General features: G+C 40.3%; 1 protein-coding gene across 1 annotated transcript in view; it reads right to left on the bottom strand.

The window, feature by feature from the left end:
• Nucleotides 1-2,041: 2,041 nt before the first annotated feature.
• Nucleotides 2,042-20,777, bottom strand: part of LOC134651239 (protein winged eye) — a 151,480-nt gene continuing 132,744 nt past the window's right edge. Inside the window, exons 9-14 of the mRNA XM_063506303.1 lie at nucleotides 8,839-11,261; nucleotides 7,347-7,569; nucleotides 6,383-7,017; nucleotides 4,758-4,958; nucleotides 3,564-3,722; nucleotides 2,042-2,331 (exon numbers count right to left, since the gene is read on the bottom strand). Of these exons, the coding sequence (XP_063362373.1) occupies nucleotides 2,107-2,331; nucleotides 3,564-3,722; nucleotides 4,758-4,958; nucleotides 6,383-7,017; nucleotides 7,347-7,569; nucleotides 8,839-11,261 (3,866 nt within the window). The 3' untranslated portion in view covers nucleotides 2,042-2,106. The remainder of the gene's footprint in view (nucleotides 2,332-3,563; nucleotides 3,723-4,757; nucleotides 4,959-6,382; nucleotides 7,018-7,346; nucleotides 7,570-8,838; nucleotides 11,262-20,777) is intronic.

Genomic DNA, 20,777 nt, shown 5'->3' with positions numbered 1-20,777 from the left:
TATAGATCGTCTCCAAAGAGGACGGTAAATCTGAAAAAATGTCACAAATTTGAGCCTCAAAAATCTAGATTGTACTTTAAGACCTGTATAAGTGACTTGTTTAGTCATGCTACGTGCAACGTTTCAGGAGTTTCACTGGGGATCTACTGAAAACTGACTCTAACATCGAAATAGACAAAATGTGTACTTCCATTTTAAAAACTACCACCGCTAACACAAACGTGACGTCGGCGAAATTAAATCTAAACACTGATCATGATTATATTAATTAAACTTGTAAAATTCTCACACTTTATTTTAATTAAACGGGTGTAATTTGAGTATCAGTTATCACCATAACAAAAGTCATTTCCGTTCTAATGCATCTTGCTAGCAATAAGACAATTGACGCAAGAAATATAAACTAACGGCGTTATTCATAAACGTCTGCTAAGTTAATCAGCTGATGATCGTCGTTCGTCCCTCTCTATAGCATAACGACAGATAGGGACCAATGACGATCATCAACTGATTAAGTTAGCAACCGTTTATGAGTAACGCCATTAAAAACATAATTGACCATTCAATAGTCCCGTTTAATTAAAATAAAATGATCACCGATCAAGATTGTGCCATCGCACTTTTTTTTTACTTTCGCCATCATTTTTGTTAAAACCGTTACCAAAGCAACAGAGTCGCCAATAGTAGTTTATGCAACAGTGATATAATAAGGGTTCTTAAAATTCAAGGGTCGAAGTTACAAAACGAGACGTAGTCGAGTTTTGTATAAAAAGACCCGAGAATTTTAAGAACCAATTATGAGCTGTTGCATACATTACTTTTTCTATGACAGCTGCAGCAAAAAAAAAAAAAAAAAAAGTTATTATTAAAAAAAAAGAGTTATTATTAAAAAAAAAAGAGTTATTATTTAAAAAAAAAAGAGTTATTATTGTAAATGAAAACATACCTCTTTCAATCAAGATGATCGGAACTTGTATCTTTAAAAAAAATAAAGCAGTTGTATTATACTCATAAGATGACTGCTAGCAGTCATCTTATGAGCCTATAGACAAAGCATTCAAATGACATTGCTTTAGATATCACTGTCAGTCATTTAATTGACACATTTAAGTGCTGGAGTAGAAAAAGAGTTTAATTGTTTCCGTTTGACCTCGTTCACTGGTTTTGAACCGTTATACAGTTGGCATCGGTACTAGGAGAACATCGCCGCTTAGGAGTTGGCAAATATTTTTGACGTCCGAATACCGCGAACGAATGGAAAGGTCAACGAACTGGTAATAAAACGCTTTCCTATTCGTTCAAAATAGATGTTACGCTCAAGGTCAAATACGTTGGTTTTGTAAAAAAGACCTCGCAAGTCGCAGCATTTAGGCATTTCTACAATCAAATGTCGGTTTTTTAACAACACCGCTCGAGTGCAACAGGTATTATGGCTCCTGTACACGATGGGCCAGCGCCGGCCACTCCAAGGGACGCATTTACGCGTTAGAGGGAGCAAGTGATATTGCTATTTCATTCTACCGCATGGCTGCGTCCCTTGGAGTGGCCGGCGCTGGCCCATCGTATAGTATAGAGGTATTAGCAATCCATGTGCCTTTAATGGCTATTAAAGGCACATGGATTGCTAATAAAGGTTCAAATAGTCTACGTTCTGTCATAATGTTTTCAAAAAAGACTTCGCTATGCAATTATTTTTCATTGTTATGTTACAGTTATGTAGCAAACTTTGGAAATAATTATTCATTTGACAAGAACCAACCGAACCGAGGCGGTCGTTGACGCGATGATACACTCCCATAGCGTACGGGAAGGACCTCGCACTTTTGCGAGATGGTGTGGACATATCGTTACAAAATATATGTATAAGTACGCCACCGTTTCAAAATGTCACTTTCCGATCATTTTAACATCATTCGCCTGTGACTCTTCCAATGGTTCTCTACTCTCTTCTAATGAATTTTGACGTTGGCTTAGTAGGCTTTAAAATTGCATGAGTTGAACGGTATTATTGGATTAACCGACTTAATTTGAATCGCCTAGTTTTTAACGCACCCTCAAATCTTAGTCTCACTGTCAATATTTCTCGATATTTGACTCTAGATCGTTCTAAACACTTTTAATGGGTATATCTGCCTCCATATTCAACGTCTGCTGCGTCGGATCGTAATGTCCCGCTAGATAGTACACATCGTTGTTGTCGTACACGCTGGAGTAGCGCGCCGGGTCGTCGCCCATGCGAGCCTGGTACTGTGCGAGGGGCAGAACCTCGCACTTGTGCGAGATAGTCTGGACGTCGTTCTCGTCCGTGTGCGGGGACTCGAATAGGCCGCCCTGGAAAAAGAAACGGAGCAGATAAGTAAAGCCCTTGCTACACGGTCGCCGACAAGCCTTCTAACCGTCTGACCTTGGTCTGTCCTTGGTCAGTTTTGGTCAAATTTTGTTGGAAACAACTGTCTACACGGTCCGTCCAGACACGGCCACGCGGTCTGAGGGGCTTGTCGGCGACCGTGTAGCAAGGGCTTTAAGCGCGAAAGAAGGGCTAAAATTCATAAAGTAAAACCGTTGTTTATGCAACTGATACATAATGAAGAGGATTAAACACGACACGAATGTGTTATGCTGGAACGAAGGAAGCAATTTTCATAAAAAGTTCACACGAGTACAATACTTTATCTATGACAGCGAGCTGCCTATTGCGTCGCTATTGTCGCTAGCTTGTATTAAGATAGATGTACGAATATCAATGTAGAACTCTAGACTAACTTAAGTGAGTTTTAGGAATGGCTATAAGTGTAATTTAATTTTTTAACAACACCACGTGCCTACAATTAATACCCGTAATGTATGGACAATTCTGTCTACCAGCTGTATCTATCTGTCCAACATGGTAGAACCATCGCACTCGTACAGCGATAGCTCCGCGTGCTTCCCAGAGCGCTTAAATTCGACCAATGTATGGATGATCAATTCTATCTGCTGTATCAATCGGTCTGGAAGGGTAAATAACTAAGTCTACATAGTTTTACCGGGTAGTGCAAAGGCTGGCAGCCCGTAGTCTCCTCGGGATGGTAGAACCACCGCACCCGCACGGCCATAGCTCCTGGAGCCTCCCAGAGCGCCTCGATTCGTCCAATGTATGGACGATCTGGTCTACCTGGCTGTACCAACTAGTTGGGAAGGATGACCTAAGTCTAGACAGTCTTACCGGGTAGTGCAAAGGCTGGCAGCCCGTAGTCTCCTCGGGATGGTAGAACCACCGCACCCGCACGGCCATAGCTCCTGGAGCCTCCCAGAGCGCCTCGATTCGTCCAATGTATGGACGATCTGGTCTACCTGGCTGTACCAACTAGCTGGGAAGGATGACCTAAGTCTAGACAGTCTTACCGGGTAGTGCAAAGGCTGGCAGCCCGTAGTCTCCTCGGGATGGTAGAACCACCGCACCCGCACGGCCATAGCTCCTGGAGCCTCCCAGAGCGCCTCGATTCGTCCAATGTATGGACGATCTGGTCTACCTGGCTGTACCAACTAGTTGGGAAGGATGACCTAAGCCTAGACAGTCTTACCGGGTAGTGCAAAGGCTGGCAGCCCGTAGTCTCCTCGGGATGGTAGAACCATCGCACCCGCACGGCCATAGCTCCGCGAGCCTCCCAGAGCGCCTCGATTCGCCCGATGTACGGGCGATCCGGTCGGCCCGTCGACAGGAACACTGCCGCTTCGCCCACCTGCAAATAAACTATGAGCATGACACGGGAGCATAAGGATTACGAATCTCGCGGTATAGCATAGCGCCCCAGCGTTTCGGCCGGGACCGGGAACACTCTGTCCATCAAAAATGTAAAAATAACTCTGTTTAGAGCGTACCGTACATCGCTGTATACCTGCAGCCTATGGACCAGATATACCCAGCGATCGCTAAACGCTCTGCGGGTCCAGTACAACGATGCGTTCAGGGTGGTGTTGCGGCTGCCGCGATACTGCAGCGCGTCCGGGATGTTTGCGGATGCGAGCGTGGACGGTTTCCACGCCACGCTCCGCAAGCGTTGCGCCGCGATGCTTGGTGGGGTACGCGGCAGCCGCCACAGCCTCCTGGACGTCGCGGCTAACAGGTGGGACAGCGGCCTTCTGAAGCACTGGTCCCCCATTAGGGTTGCCAGATGGTCGGGATTCGGCGGGATTTTCCCGATTTTTAGCATGTGTTCCCGATTCCCGACAAAGTGAAAATTGTCCCGAAAAACAGCTTCACGTTATAAAACAATAATTTCAAGTTCCGAACTGTCGTCGAGCGAGCGAGCGACCCGCGTCGAGCCCGTCAGCGCGCGCGCCCCGGCGCGCGTGGCGAGATCGGGCAGAGCAGCTGACGTAGTGCCAATAATGTAAAATATCGTTGTTTTTAATACAATTAATTTAATTTGAATGGTATTTTTTCCCGACTTAAGGCCCAAAATCCCGTAAAATTTATATTTTTTCCCGATAATAGCGTCTTTTGATCTGGCAACCCTATCCCCCATGCACGTTAGCCTCAATAATAAATTTAGTAAATTGTAATATATATTAGGTGTTTATTGTAATATTTTATTTGTATGATTTCATTGTAATATTTTATTTGTATAATTTGTTTTAAATTTTAATTTTATTTTAATGTAATTTAGCTGTAACTATGGATTTTATGGTCCGAAATAAATGATTTTTTTTTTATTTTTTTTTATGTAAAATTTCTTGTCAATTAGGAAAACCCTGAGAATGTTCGGTGTACTCACGTTGAGTATCTCCTCCCCCCTGGCAATGGCGCGGTAGAAAAGCTTCCTGTGCCTAGGCCGCGCGGTGCGGCGGTAGGGCGCGCCGCGCCACCGCCACAGCGCGGCGCCGGGCAGGAAGGCGGCCATCTTGCTCACCCCCGCGCCGCCCCCGCCCCCCTCCGAGCCTACCGACGCGCCCGACACCGTGCGTTTCTTGCTCTTCTGGAATATAAAGGGTTTGAGTAAATACGTGTAAGGGCAAAGTCGATATTTAGGTCGAACCATAATACGCTCATTCGATAGTTAATAACCACACTAGAGTAATAAGGACAGACGTATGTAAAAACACTTAGGTTAGAAAGAGATAGCGCTATATGAATAAAAACACTTCCAAGATGTCGTCGTTTCAATAACCAGCCCTTACATGGCGCTGCGGACAGGATGTGAATACAATACGGCACGTCCCGAACCATTAAAGGCTCTATAGGTGTGGTCTCTTCGTCTGTCGACACGTATGTATTCGAGAGCCGAGGAGAGCCAGGCTCCCGGGACTCATAATTAGCCCCTTGAAATCAAAAACGAAACGAGCGAATACAGCAGGCAAATTCAGCAAGCGAGTCCAATGAACTACGACTACGAATCTGATGGGCCTTATGCGCCTAAACCGCCAGGTCGACACCCATTCTTAAGTAGAAACTCCGTTAAAATATCGCAAAACTTGAAATAAAGGCGTAACTATTACTACCGACAAGGCATGCAACGAATCAAACTTGGAAATTGCAAAATAAGCAGAAGTAACAAGATAGGCACCACGAAACATTCATACTTTTACATTAAACCATTTACGATACACATCCTCCTTATTGCACGACCTCAATAAAACATTTACAGACAAACCCACATAATACATACATGAAGACAGAGGTAACAACAGGCGGTTTACCTCCCGAGGTTGAGCTAACGTTCCATATTAGGTAATCTATTAATCAAACTTCTGGTGCTCCAATCTTAAATAACCAAAAAACAACAAAGACAGAGAAATCAACAAAAATACAGGGTGGCCAACTTAGAGGTATACAACTTTTTTTTGCCGCCATTTTATTTTGGCGGTAAATATGACAGTTATTGCATGAAAATTCGTTTGTGTAGATACGGCAAATTTATTATGGAGCGTTTTACGACGGAACAACGTGTTTTAATCATTAAAAACAATAGAAACATTAAAAATAACGTTTCTCGGTCGATTAATTTCGAGAAACGGTGACATTGACTGGCCCCCAAGATCGCCTGATTTAACAGCTCCTGACTTTTTTCTGTGGGGCTATCTAAAGGGACGTGTCTATGCTAATAGGCCAACGAACCTTCAGCAATTAAAACAAAATATTCGAAACACTGTCGCTGAGATAACGCCAGAAATGTGTGAAAAAGTGATGAAAAACGCGATGAAAATAGTTCGCATCTGCCATGCTGCTGGTGGACATTTGTCCGACATTAATTTTCCATGTGTAATTGCTGACCCTACATATTATATTTAACAAGGAATACTTAATATTTTTTATGTTTTATAGAATAAAATTTCAAAAATAAAGTGTATACCTACCTCTTATTTGGCCACCCTGTACTTACAAGATATAAAACAACATTACCTTCTTAGCGACATCGCTAGTCGACGCCGTCGGCTCCTCCTCGAGTCCAATCCCGCTGTCCTTCAAATTATCCTTTTCATCTTTCTTCACCACCACCTTCCCCAGATTACTGAACTCCAGCACCGCCGTCTTCACCAGAGGACTCTTCGTCAACACCGCTTTCTTGATCACCGTCTTCATCTTATCATCCGGCGATTTCTCCATTGCTATTAAAGTGGACAATCTATCGTTGGAATCTCCAGAGTCTTCGTTAGATTTGGAATAATCTGACGATGATTTCTTATTCTGATCGTCACCGGATGAACTCTCTTTGCTGTCAGAATGATGTCTCTTTCTGTGTTTTCGGTGTTTCTTGTGGTGCCTTCTATGTTTGCAATGTTCTTCGCAGCACTTGTGTTTCTTTTTCTTCTTTTTGACGTAATCTGCGGATCCGACCGGATCGTCTTCAGACAGGCGTTTGAGTTTCTCTTTCCTGTGTTTCTTGAGCTTTTTCCTGTCCCTCCTGTCTTCCTCTTCCTGTTGAGTGGATACCGCAGGTTTGTCGGTGCTGGTGGTGGGAGGTTTCTTATCTTCGGTGCTATTTGCGCTGGTATTTCTTCTTCGCTTTCCAAGAGTGAATAGTGGGTTTTCGTATACTGAAAGTGCAAAATTATTGGATTAGTTTCGGTCTATGAACATTCAAATGCACAATACAATACAAAAATCCTCTTTATTGCACAACCTCAAAATAAATTTACAAGGAAACACACATAATACATAAAGACAGAGGTAAACAAGAGGCGGCCTTATCGCTAAAGAGTGATCTCTTCCAGACAACCTTCAGGTAGTGGAGAAATGAAACTCTAAATCCAACTAATTATGCACCAGTTATGTTACACATATTGTTAAGATCTTTTTAAAATTAGGAGTGGTACTTAAAGGAGATAAATCTTAATCGTAGCAAGAGATAAAAGTGTGTACTAACCAACAACAGGATAGTTAGGCTCCAAGAACCTTATATCTTCAATAGCAATACGTCCTGAATCCCCATCATCGAACTCAACAGCCACGAACTTGTCCAGGTGAGGGTCCGGAGACGACATGGCGACAGTGCCAGGGTATAAGCACCGGTATTGCTGGGACCAGTAGGCGCACACTCGCGTGCCGGACGCCAGCTCGGAGACGGACGATGGAGATACTTCCAGGATCTGGAAACGAAGAATTTTCGTCAGCTAGATGATAGGGTTTATCTTTTTGGAAGAAATTTCTTTAAAAAAAAGCGGCCAAGTGCGAGTCGGACTCGCCCATGAAGGGTTCCGTATTTAGGCGATTTATGACGTATAAAAAAAAACTACTTACTAGATCTCGTTCAAACCAATTTTCGGTGGAAGTTTACATGGTAATGTACATCATATATTTTTTTTAGTTTTATCATTCTCTTATTTTAGAAGTTACAGGGGGGGGGACACACATTTTACCACTTTGGAAGTGTCTCTCGCGCAAACTATTCAGTTTAAAAAAAAATGATATTAGAAACCTCAATATCATTTTTGAAGACCTATCCCTAGATACCCCACACGTATGGGTTTGATGAAAAAAAAATTTTTGAGTTTCAGTTCGAAGTATGGGAAACCCCAAAAATTTATTGTTTTTTTTCTATTTTTGTGTGAAAATCTTAATGCGGTTTACATAATACATCTACTTACCAAGTTTCAACAGTATAGTTCTTATAGTTTCGGAGAAAAGTGGCTGTGACATACGGACGGACAGACAGACGGACAGACGGACAGACAGACAGACAGACAGACATGACGAATCTATAAGGGTTCCGTTTTTTGCCATTTGGCTACGGAACCCTAAAAACGGGCCAAGTGCTAGTCGGACTCGCGGTCCAAGGGTTCCGTACATTAAGTTCGACTCACGCTTGATTGCACATTTCTAATAGGTTTTCCTGTCATCTATAGATGAAGAACTATTTTGTGTATTTTTTTCAAAATGTTAGGCCCAGTAGTTTCGGAGATAAACGCGGGGAATGGTGTTTTTTTGCCTATTTCAATAACTGCTAAACTATTTATCCTAAAATTATAAAAAAATATATATTTGAGATTCTTACAATGAGCTCTTTCATTTGATACGTAACACGATATAGTTTGAAAAACTTTATTTTTTAATTTGCTCATTTACCCCCCAAAAATGGCCTCCATATTTAAAATTAATTTATTTACGTTACACGTCTGTCTTTGGGTCACAAACTTACATATGTGAGCCAAATTTCAACTTAATTGGTCCAGTAGTTTCGGAGAAAATAGGCTGTGAAAGACGGACAGACAGACGCACGAGTGATCCTATAAGGGTTCCGTTTTTTCCTTTTGAGGTACGGAACCCTAAAAATGTAGAATTTCATTCCCAGAAAATCCAGAAATGGGACACTAGAAGAGAAAAATTAGGGTACAATAAAAAATTAAGAAATTACTTACCGCATCTCTTAGCGTCTCCTCTCTAGACAGTATATGCGGTTTGTTCCCCCTCTCCCCGTCGAGGGTAATGGCGTACACGTCAGGGGCCGTCACCGCGCTCAGTTTCCCCGCATAGAACAGCCCTCCCATAGCCGTGAGCACCCGCGGATTGCTGTCCAACTTATCTTCAGTCAACGTACACTTTGATACAGGAGCGGGTTGTGATTCAATAACTGGTTCCTTCGCTTCCTCACGCTCTTTAGACTTCAAACTCTTTCGTCGCTTCTTTGCACGTCGACGCTCTTTTTCACTATCACTGGAAGCACTTGCGCGTCGCATAGCGAATTCCAACTCAGGCATATCATCTCTTGAATGTTTCCGCACTAATCTATCAACCTTTTCTCTATTTTTCTGTCGAACTTCGTTTAAACTCTCCATGGACGAGCTTGCTGATCTATTCAGACCCCACTCGGTTTCTTCCTCTTCGGAGTATACTTTCAAAATCGGCTCCGCTTTCAACTTCGGACGGACTTTGCTTGTCCGGCTTTCCTCCCTGGAAGGTTCTCCTCTAGAACACACTATGCCGCCTTTCAGTTTGCCTTTGGCTAGTAAGTAGCCGACTAGACTGCTCTTAGACTTGGGTTTTTTGGCAACAATGGTTTCGGTGGAGTCTGGGCTTGATACTTTACGGGGGCGGCCGACTTTGCGCTTTTTAGACGAACCTCTGTCGGAGTCTGGGGATGGAGCTCCCATGGGTGAAGGCGTGGAAGGAGTAGGAGGGGTGGATAAAGCGGGTAGGGCGGGCAAGGGAGGTGTCATAGCGCTGAGTTGGGCTCGTTTCTCGTCACATTGGCGTTGAAGCTCATGTAATCTTTCGCGCAGGTCTTTTTCCATGGCGTTGACAAGAGCGTGCGCTGAAGGTACGGCCGCTGTGTGCGAACAGGGCGAGCTGCCACACGGACAGGCTGTAACGCGTCTTAAACTCGCCTCTAACTCTCCTCCGCTAGTCCTAGTTTCATCTTTCTCTCTCTTATAGCGACGCATCTTGTCTATCTTATGGCGATGTCGCTCCTCCCGATCGCGGCTTCGTTTCCTCCGCCGTTCCGCTGACGAGTCCCTTCGGCTCCGGTCTTTCTTGGACTCGGTCGGTACATGAGGTTCCGTTGGGCTCAGGATCTCGCTTTTGATGAATGGACGGGAAGACGTGGACAGATTAGTGGGAGGGCTTTCGACCTCCTCCATGAATCTTTGTTCAGCGAGAGCACACAGCAGACCCAGTCCGTCTAACGATGGCTTCGCTCGCTCGCTTGTGCTCGCTTCCCCTGGAGGAAACTCGAATCTCCTTTGAGGTTCCGCATCTGTGCGCGGCGGCGATTTAGGGCTTGATTTGATCATAATATTTGTTGTAGTTCTAGTATCAACAGTCAGAGGAGCCGGGTCTAAACTCGGCATGCTTGCAGGAGTAGTTCTCTCAAACTGTTCGATACTATTCGATAGTAGCTCTAAGCCGCTGACATCTACCACGGACCTTGCCGGTTGTGGTGGAACGGGCGACGTACTGGCTGTATCGATTACTAAATCGTTAGAAATGCTGCTGCTGGAGCTATTTTCTAATGCTTCGTCTCTTTCGATAGCATGTATCGCTTTCTCTACTGCTCCAACTACAGCAGAAGTTGCTAAGGCTTCAGAGGATGATTCCTCGGCGCTGTCTATCCGAGAAGGCTGAAGCAATGGCATGTGTAACGGTGTTTCTTCGGGGAAATGAGCGACACCGACACAAGCGACGTCTCTTTCATCCTCATCAGCATGATTAGGAGAATCATCATCATCATCAATATGATCCGTTTGATTAGAAGCGTCTTTATGTGCTGGAGCTTCATGGTTATCGGGAGGCGGTGTAGGCGGTGCGGCCGGCGACGTCGCTTGGCTTCTGCAAGCCTGTTCAGTGAAATCCGGCTGGTAATACAAATGCGTTGCTAACATCGGTTGTGGTACGGGCTCCGGAGCGAAGGTTGGTGGCGGTTTTTCCTGCGGTTCGGCTTCTATCTTTATTAAAGCGTGAGGAGTTATAAGAGGTTGCATGATAGGTTTCCTGTTGTCTGGCTTATGTTGGGCTGGGGCCGGTGCTAATGTCACCAGCCTTGTCGAGTGCGTATGTGTGTGTTGTAAGGTGGCTGTGGAAGCGAGGAGGTCACCAGAGAGTAGCTGTAGGTGATGTGAAGGGTGAGGAGCTGGAGGAAGTAGCAAGGGGGTGGAAGGGTAAGGCATGCCGCCCCAGACGACGGTGTGTGGTAGGTCTGGTGGGGCGGGGAGCAGGAGCAAGGCCCCGGACGAAGGTTCACGCACGAGCTGGAAGCCGCCCATGGAGGAGACGCCGCCGCCCACGGAGCCGACGCCGCCCACGCCCACGCCGCCCATCACCATGCTCTCCATCGACATTTGGGCTGGAAAGAAGAAAATTTACTAATTAATTTTCGCTTCTAAGGAATGTACAATCATACCTTCAAGGGTGTTAAGACTGTTAAGAAGGGTTTAAAACAAGTTCTACAAAAAACGAAAAAACGTTAAGAAAATGCTTAAAACAAGTTCTACAGGTACCTACTCAAAAATTGGAAACACCAATAGAATCAGTCGCGTCGGCGCATCAGCATTTCATTCATGAAAACGATGTTTGTATATTAGGTATTATTAAGATCCTGTCGGTGGATCTATCAGAATTATACTTCCAAATAAGTAGGTACCGTAAAATGGGGTGAGTAGGGTCAAAACTGAAATTCAAACATCGATAACATTTTATTTTTACATATGAAAACTGAATGGTGTATATAATAAGTGTTCCGGACGTTTTTATTTTAGTTTTTATTTTATTTTGGGTAGTTCCATTTCATAACTTTGACGATAAAGAGGAAAACCCACCTCACCCCGTAGTGCCTCGTATTTGGGGTTAGAGGGGTTTTCATACAAAGGTGATTTTGGAAGATTGTTGGATCGTTTTTAGGGTTCCGTAGCCAAATGGCAAAAAACGGAACCCTTATAGATTCGTCATGTCTGTCTGTCTGTCTGTCCGTCTGTCCGTCTGTCTGTCCGTCCGTATGTCACAGCCAGGGATCGGAACCGGTTTTTTGCAAAAACTTAGAAATAACCATATTTTTCGAATTATTTTATAGTCGAAATGTAGGACTCAGTTGTGTTTTTAGGTTACGACTTCATATTATTAGATTGCTCAATTAAAAATGAAGTAATTAGCAAAGAACGAAAAAATACCGTTTCCGTTCCCATACAAAAAATACCGGTATCCGATCCCTGGTCACAGCCACTTTTCTCCGAAACTATAAGAACTATACTGTTGAAACTTGGTAAGTAGATGTATTCTGTGAACCGCATTAAGATTTTCACACAAAAATAGAAAAAAAAACAATAAATTTTTGGGGTTCCCCATACTTCGAACTGAAACTCAAAATTTTTTTTTTCATCAAACCCATACGTGTGGGGTATCTATGGATAGGTCTTCAAAAATGATATTGAGGTTTCTAATATCATTTTTTTCTAAACTGAATAGTTTGCGCGAGAGACACTTCCTAAGTGGTAAAATGTGTGTCCCCCCCCCCCCCTGTAACTTCTAAAATAAGAGAATGATAAAACTAAAAAAAATATATGATGTACATTACCATGTAAACTTCCACCGAAAATTGGTTTGAACGAGATCTAGTAAGTAGTTTTTTTTATACGTCATAAATCGCCTAAATACGGAACCCTTCATGGGCGAGTCCGACTCGCACTTGGCCGCTTTTTTTTATTATGCGTATTACTATAGCTCCATTTTAAATTGGAATACATTATTTTTGTAGCAGTAGCCTTAAAATCCCTTCTCACCCCCCTCTCAAACCTTCTCTCCCCATTCATAACCCACCTCTCCCCGCGAAACCTACTCACCCCGTTTTACGGTACCTATATACTCGTATAGGTGCATGTAGACAGTATTAAATGAATGTATTCGTGAATGCCTTAAAGCGTAACTGGAATAACAATGAAAGTTACCTACTCGTACCGAGTCCCAACCCAAAGCTTGACGTCATATTAAGATAGGTCTCTAAATTAATTGACCCCACACTGGCGTCTTTTAAGAGTCGGCGTCTCAGCGCTATGAAAAAGGTGTCGCTACGCAGTTGCGCCAACGGTGCGTCGAGCAGCAGTCATAGATTTGACTAGACGCCGACGCTCGGGAAACGCTGCTGTGGGGTCTCTCTTAGGCGGTTATCAGTTATCACTTTATCAAGACATCGCCGCATCCAAGACTGGCCATTAGTGCCGAAACGGAATAACGATATGAACTCGCAATACATTAGTGTCATTTTTGGTGATGAATTGATGATGTTACGTAGGTAGGTATTAGCTCTCTGCTTCAATTCAACCTCAACTATAGAATAGCAGCATTCGAACTTAAATAGTACCTATAGTCTATAGGCATAGTTACGTGACATTTCGTATCATCTATCATACAGAATTACAGATACATTTTTTCGATGTACGATTGTCATCTTGGCTAGGCCCCCTGACAGGCGGTTTAGTTGATATTCGATCTGTACATGTGCGCACGCAGTTCCGCTGCGTGTCGGAATGTGCGCGCCGTGTGGGAATCATACTAACTTAGATCACATTATACGTTACCTACCGCGGTTTCATGACTATTAGTGGTAGTCATTTCCACATTTATTTTATAAGCGTAAAAGGTATACGCATAGGGTTGCCATACGATTTCCCCAATCAGGGTAAGGATCAGGACAAGTCAGGATTTTTGATCGTTAGGATTGAGTTTGGTTTTATAGAAACCTCAATTAACCAATAGAAGCTGTAAGGTTGGATTGGGGCAGAGAAAAGGGAAATAGAAATAGAAATAGAAATAGAAATAGAAATTTATTTGCTAGAAATGTGGTAGGTACAGAAATTAGGTAGTAACATGCAATTTAGCGAGTTCAGCACATTTCGCCAATAATCTAGGCATGCAAATTATGTTTTGTTTTAACCTATATTGTACTATACATTATTTACAAACTATTTACATAATATCATAAACTCACCATCGCATTACAGTGGCAAATATAAATCACTAATATAAATCTTGATAAAATATTTCAAATTAAGTAAAAGTCAACTATAATAAAATAAGAATAAAAATAGTTCTTAAATGTCTAAAAATAACTCCTGTACTGAATAAAAAGCTTTTTCCAATAACCACTTATGCAATTTTGACACAAACCTTGCATAGGTTAATTCTTTTATGTCGTTAGGTAAACGGTTATAAATTTTTATGGCCATTAGGTAAGAATTTTTGCTATAAAGCTTACTGTTATAATTACTTGTCACTACAAGCCTGTTTGGATATCTTGTATTGAATTTACACACATTTCTCAACTTTGTAAACAATTCAGGATGCAACCTTACAAATTTACACGCTTCTAGTATATATAAAGACGGCAATGTTAGAACTTTTAGGCTTTTGAATATGTCTTTACAAGGTGTCAGCGGTGGTACGTTACATATTGCTCTAACGCATTTTTTTTGAGAAATAAAGACTCTCTTAATATCTTTTGCGTTTCCCCATAACAGAAGACCGTATCGAATAACTGAAGCTACGTAACCGTGATAGGCAGTAAGAGCGGTAGCTTTATTAACAGTAGTAGCTAATCTTTTAAGGACATAGATAAAACGATTAATTTTACAACATTTTTCCTGTATTTGTGGTGTCCAAGAGCAATTTTTATCTAATAGTATGCCTAAGAATGAAATTTGTTCTGATTCAATAATGTCTATTCCTTTATATTTAACACTTAAATCAATTGGTCCTTTTTTATTATAGAATTGTATATATTTGGTTTTAGTCAGGTTAGGTTGCAAATTATTGTATTCCATCCATTGTACAATGTCATTAATCGTATTGTTTATGTCCGTATTATATAATTGAATATGATCACATGGTATAACTACAGATATGTCATCAGCGAAGAGTAAACAATGGTGTCTTGTAGCCGAAGGCAGGTCGTTAATATACAGTAGAAACAAAAGTGGCCCAAGGACACTGCCTTGGGGTACACCTCTGTTGTTTTCCATAATGTTAGATCTCGCAGAGCATATCATTTTTTTATCGTTAATATCGTCTATCGCCACAAATTGAGTTCGATTATTTAGGTAGCTTTCTATCCAACTCGAGGCTAATCCTCGGAGACCATACAGTTCACATTTTCGCAACAGGCGATGATGAGATACAAAATCAAACGCCTTGCTCATATCAAAGAAAACAGTTACTACAGGTACTTTATTGTCAATGTTATCAGTAATTATCTTAACAAGGTTAAATGCTGCTAAGGTTGTTGATTTACCTTTTTGGAAAGCACTTTGTTGAGTATTAATTATGTCATGCCTATTGCAAAAAGAAACAATCCTCGCATGCATTATTCTTTCAAAAATTTTCGAAAAAATAGATAATAAGGCTATAGGTCTGTAATTATTAAGGTCCTCTTTGTTGTCTTTTTTGTATAGTGGCTTTATAATGGAGGTTTTTAATCTATCTGGAAATGTGCCAGTTGTAAATGAAAGATTTATCAAAAAACATAGTATCGAGGCAAAAGTATCAATGCTCTTTTTTATGATGATCGTAGAAAATCCGTCAGGTCCCACAGAGCCTGTACTTTTCAGCGATTTTACTATTTTAATGAGTTCTTCTTCATGACATGGATAGAGAAATATAGTAGCTTGATTTGACTCTAGACCTAATTTATATTTTTTGTGATCGTAGTCATTATTTGTTAGGTTAATAAAAAAATCATTAAATGTGTTGGAAATTTGTTTTTTGCAATGAATAATATTGCCGTTGTTATTAATTTTGACGATTTCTGTTCGTTGGCGTTGATACCTTTGGTTTTTAATTAGGTTCCACGATGCCTTACAAACGTTTTTAGCAGTACGTAAGTATTTAAGATTGTCTTCCTTCTGTGAGTGTTTTATACAGTTTTTTAGTATTTTAGAATATCTATAGTATATCGCCTTATCATCTGGATTTTTAGTCTTGTAGTATTTAAAACGTAAATATCTTTTTGTACTCGTGGACTTCTGAATACCTTTTGTAATCCAGCTCGATTTTTTGTCTTTGTTACTAATTTTAATTTTCATGAATGGGAAACATAAATTATAGAAGAGTGAGAACGTATCGTGGAAACTATTGAAAGCATTGTTTAAGTCACTCTGCGCATATGTCTCTGACCATTTTAGAATGCGTAAACAATCACAAAATTTCCTAACATTTTCTTCACAAAAATCACGTTTGTTTATGTACCAAAATTCCATTTCCTCATCTTTATCATCTACTTGAAAACATAAAGTCTGCCCCGTATTGTGGTCAGACAGGCCCAAAGCATGCACTTCAGCTTTTACATTTGACAGGTTACTGACTATGTGGTCTATACAAGAAGTCATTCTTGTTGGTTTATCAATGTGGAGATGGAATCCGTAATTCTGTAATATAGCCCGTAGTTCACGGGACGCCTTATAATCTATGAGAGTGTTAATATTAAAATCTCCCGTTAAAATTATTTTAGTTGACTTGCGTTTAGCTAATCTATGTAATATATTTTGAATGTTAGTGAAGAATATGTCTATATTCGATTTAGGTATCCTATAAATACAAATTATGATGCATTTACACCTAGGGATTTCTATACCACAACATTCGAAGTCTTTTTCACATGCGAAGTCTTTTAAAAAGGATAGTTCACGACACTCAATAAAACTTTTAGACAATATACATACGCCACCACGTTTATGTCCTTGTCTTGAAAAACTAGCACACATTTTGTATCCTTTTACACTGATATTTTTTTCTTCGCCTGATTTGATGAATGTTTCAGATAGGCATATGAAGTCTATTGGCACGTTTTTTTCCTTAAATTCTTGCAAACATAATTCGAGTGTGTCCTTTTTGCTCAGAAGACCACTTATGTTTTGATGTAAAAGTGTTAAGTTATTCACGAAAGGAATTATTTGTACACATTTGAGGTCTGCAGGACTGGTTAATCAATTTTGGTTGTAACACATTTTGTTCCTCTAAAGTAGTGTTCGGTTTAGACTGTAGTATATCGAAGAAATCAAAGATTTTTTTCTGTACAGTTCTACTGCTAGACTTCATGGGCTTGATTTTGTGTTTGAAAAAATCCGGTATTTTCTTCTGTACGCAGGTACTGTGATGTTTTCTATAATTTTTCTGGTATGAATTAATAAAACTTCCTATGTGGTTTATGATGCACGACATACCACTGTTGTTTAGTTTTCCTGTTTTGGACGAAAACATCTCCAGTGTTTCCAGTGGAAGATTATTGCTGTAGTGCTTGTAAACCAGAGAGAGAGAGAGCGAATAGAAAAACTGCCACTCGTCCTTATTTTATGTTCAAAAATATACCTCCCTAAAAAATCTTGACTAAAAGAGTGTTTAATAAAGTCAAAACGTTAAAAAAAAATGTTTTTTTTTCTATTTTTGTATGAAAATCTTAATGCGGTTCACAGAATATATCTATACTTACCAAGTTTCAACAGTATAATTCTTATAGTTTCGGAAAAAAGTAGCTGTGACATACGGACGGACAGACAGACAGACAGACAGACATGACGTATCCATAAGGGTTCCGTTTTTTGCCATTTGGCTACGGAACCCAAAAAAGTTCTTGTTAAGGAGGTCTAATTAAAGAGACCACTGGCTGACATCTCCACATCATATTTAACACGGAGAATCGCAGGCAAAATGTTACATGGGTCTCTATTGTTTCCCAAAAAGTTGTAAGTCATAATGAATTGTTTGCCCGTATTTTCGTTAGTCATAATTCATTTGGTTCAGAAACGCGTCACTTTTCAGGATTGTCATGACTTAAAACTTTATGGGAAACAACGGGACACCATGGTACATTTCTGCAAATAGGTAAACACTTTTGTGGTATGCCACTTAAGATTCTTGTTCAGGGAGCTGTTGCTTGCAATCGATCTTATACTTTGAAAGGCTCTCGTTTGCTGTTTCCATATACTCCATTATAAATAAATGCAGACAATTTCTCAATCCTGATCAATGTTCCACGCATGTCCAAAACTACCAAATGAGTCCATTAGGCGCGGCAAACACGTTCACATTCAGCTTTAATCGATACCCAACCATCACAACAATGTCAACAATTAACATTTCAAACTTAGGTGGGCCATTTTATTTCAAGTTATACACCAGGTACACTTCTTTTATTTAATGTTTATGTTATTTATCTTATTTCTCTACTCAGAATCACGAGCTTTTTTGTGTTTAAAAAAGTGTCTTAAAATTGCTTTTTGATCCGTCTATTCCGTTACCTAACGTCATAACTCATAAGTCTACGAACAATTGGAAATAAAAATCTTGAGACACTTTTGTTCGATCCTAAGTAGAAATAACACAAGAATGACCAAATTAAATAAAAGTTGTGTAAAAGTAAAGACCGAGCAAAGTGGCGTGCTCTTGTGTTGGAGGCCAAGACTCATTTTAGGTCATCGCGCCAGCCAAGTAAGTAAGTATTAGGTAAGTAAAAATCTAAAACATGGCCAAGTAATGCCCTATATGTAGTAGTTAAAGTTCTTTATCGCAACGGGACTTTACTTATGAACACCTAGCTTTATACCTAATCCCGTAACCAGGGCTATAACCGCAAAAATCTAAGTTCGTAAATTTCGAGCAACTATTACCTCTGTCACTCTAATTACGCCGTAATTGGAGTAAAAGAGAGTAGCTCGAACTTTGCGAACTCCACGGTGTTTACGATAGGCCCTCTGCGCTCGTATTTTCGATTTTCAGCAATCGTACCTATATTACCCAGAAGCATAAGCATTTTAGAACCTTACGCCCTATAAATTAAGGTACAATATCGATGAACACGCCCTCGTATTTTTGACAACCGCGTGCTCATGCATGATTAATGACGTGTCCGGGCCGGGAGGCGTAATTAATTTAATTGGGTCATTAATAAACATATACTATAAGAAACTGCGACGCGAAGGCCATACAAACGGGTTGTTTAGTATTTTGATATGAATACAATGCGGTAAACTTTTACTCGACAAGTTTCACTCCATCTTAATTACCAACCTAAGTAAGTACTTATAGGTAAACGCACATGGTGCTCGACGCGGTCCCAGTACCTACATGTCATCTTGAAACTTAAGTCATTGTCAATAGAGATGACAGCAGGGTGTCATCTATTGGGCACTAGCATGTCGAGCACTCGAACGTTTACCTTACCTACCTAACTAAGATACTTAACTCACTTTCTACATTTTTTATTTAAAACGTATTCCTTTTTAACTAGCTTTTATTAGGTCGACCTGTATGTAACTATGTAATGGAATCTCTAATTTAACCATCTTCCAAGGATTGTAGCGTCATGAAAATTGGCAGCTGTATGTAGTTCTGATGACAATACAATAATATGGTAGGGTAAACCGTATAGCTATTGCCCAGTTAAGGGTCGCAAACAGAATGACATTAAAAAAAACATAGAAATAACGTAGTAACTTCGTTTTTATTGCTATTTTCTTATTACCTAATAAACCCTTCTATAGATAATTAACAGTTTTAAGTTAAGTCTTACGTGACATAGAAAACAAAGCAACAAAATAAAAATATTGTAAAAAGTACAGTTATTGCCCAGAGCCCACAGTTATTGCCAGTACCACAGCACAGTGATTGCCCAGTAACTTAAAATCATAAATCACAGTCTAACTTGACTTTCAACATAAAATTGAACATTATAAACATTTTATTGAAAAAAATATGGTTAGCTGAAATAAAATTAGTCAGAATCGTCACTGTTGCCAGAATCTTCCACTATGTAACAATTATGGCACATGAATAAATTTAATTCAGTCCTGTCGGGTATATGTTCCTTATGCTTCCGTGGAATGCATCGCACGTGAAAACTTGCCGAACAGGAACTGCAAGTCAATCTGCTCGTATTCTTTTTCATATTAGTACAACAAACTGCACAAATACTATTTTTACCGGGCTTTATAACTATTTCTCTTAAAACGGTTATCCGTTTAGACTCTGGTAATTGCTTATTGGTTCTCTTTTTGCCCTTACTTTTAACACCCATTTCTTTTTTTATCTTTTTTAGTATAGGTTCAGATTGTTGCTCAAAATTTTGAACTTCTTGGTGGTCATTGTTTCCCGTGTTTGTTGTTTTCCGTTTCAGATTTTTTTTTCCTTCTTTAGTATATTGAGTTTCACCCGGATCATTCATAATAAATTGTGCGTTATCTATGATTGGTTTTTTATTTTCTTGTACAGTTTTTTTATTTGTAATTTCAGTCTTTTTATTCGTTTTTTCTTTTTTTTTCATATTTCTAACTAACTTCTTCTCTTCTTTTACTTTTATCAAATTTTCTTTTTCTACTTGTTTAGAATGTAGAGCAGCTTTATAATTTTGGGAGCTAATGGCATATGGTTGTCTTTCAGTTTTCCTTTTCCATTTTCTTACTGGCGTCTCTGGGTATGCTAAATATTCTCCTAAAGAACATTTTCTTTTTACAATTTTAGGACTTGGCAACAGACCAGACGACTGTACCATGACAGGTTTGGACGTTCCGGGTATAGGAGAAGTAAGGTCTAGTGAATCTAGTGATAAAGCATCTTCTGTTTCATTAAATGTGTCTGGTATTTGAAAAACTAGCTCACTATCTTCTTCAACGCATCCTTGTTCATTTCTTTGTGGACTTGACAGCTCAAGAGTTGACTTCACCGTGACCACAGAAGGCGTAGACTCAAATTTTGACTTCTCGGGTACGGTGGAAGTAATATCAAGAGATAAAGCACCTTCTATTTCTTTAAAGTCTCGTGTCTTTAAAGCTAGCTCACTGAAGTCATTTATCTCTGCAACACACTCTTCTTCATTTCTTTGCGG

Source organism: Cydia amplana, chromosome 9 (genome assembly GCF_948474715.1).
Source record: "Cydia amplana chromosome 9, ilCydAmpl1.1, whole genome shotgun sequence".
Lineage (NCBI taxonomy): Eukaryota > Metazoa > Arthropoda > Insecta > Lepidoptera > Tortricidae > Cydia > Cydia amplana.
The sequence above is the reverse complement of the archived record's forward strand: the minus strand, read 5'-3'. Positions and strand labels throughout refer to the sequence as shown.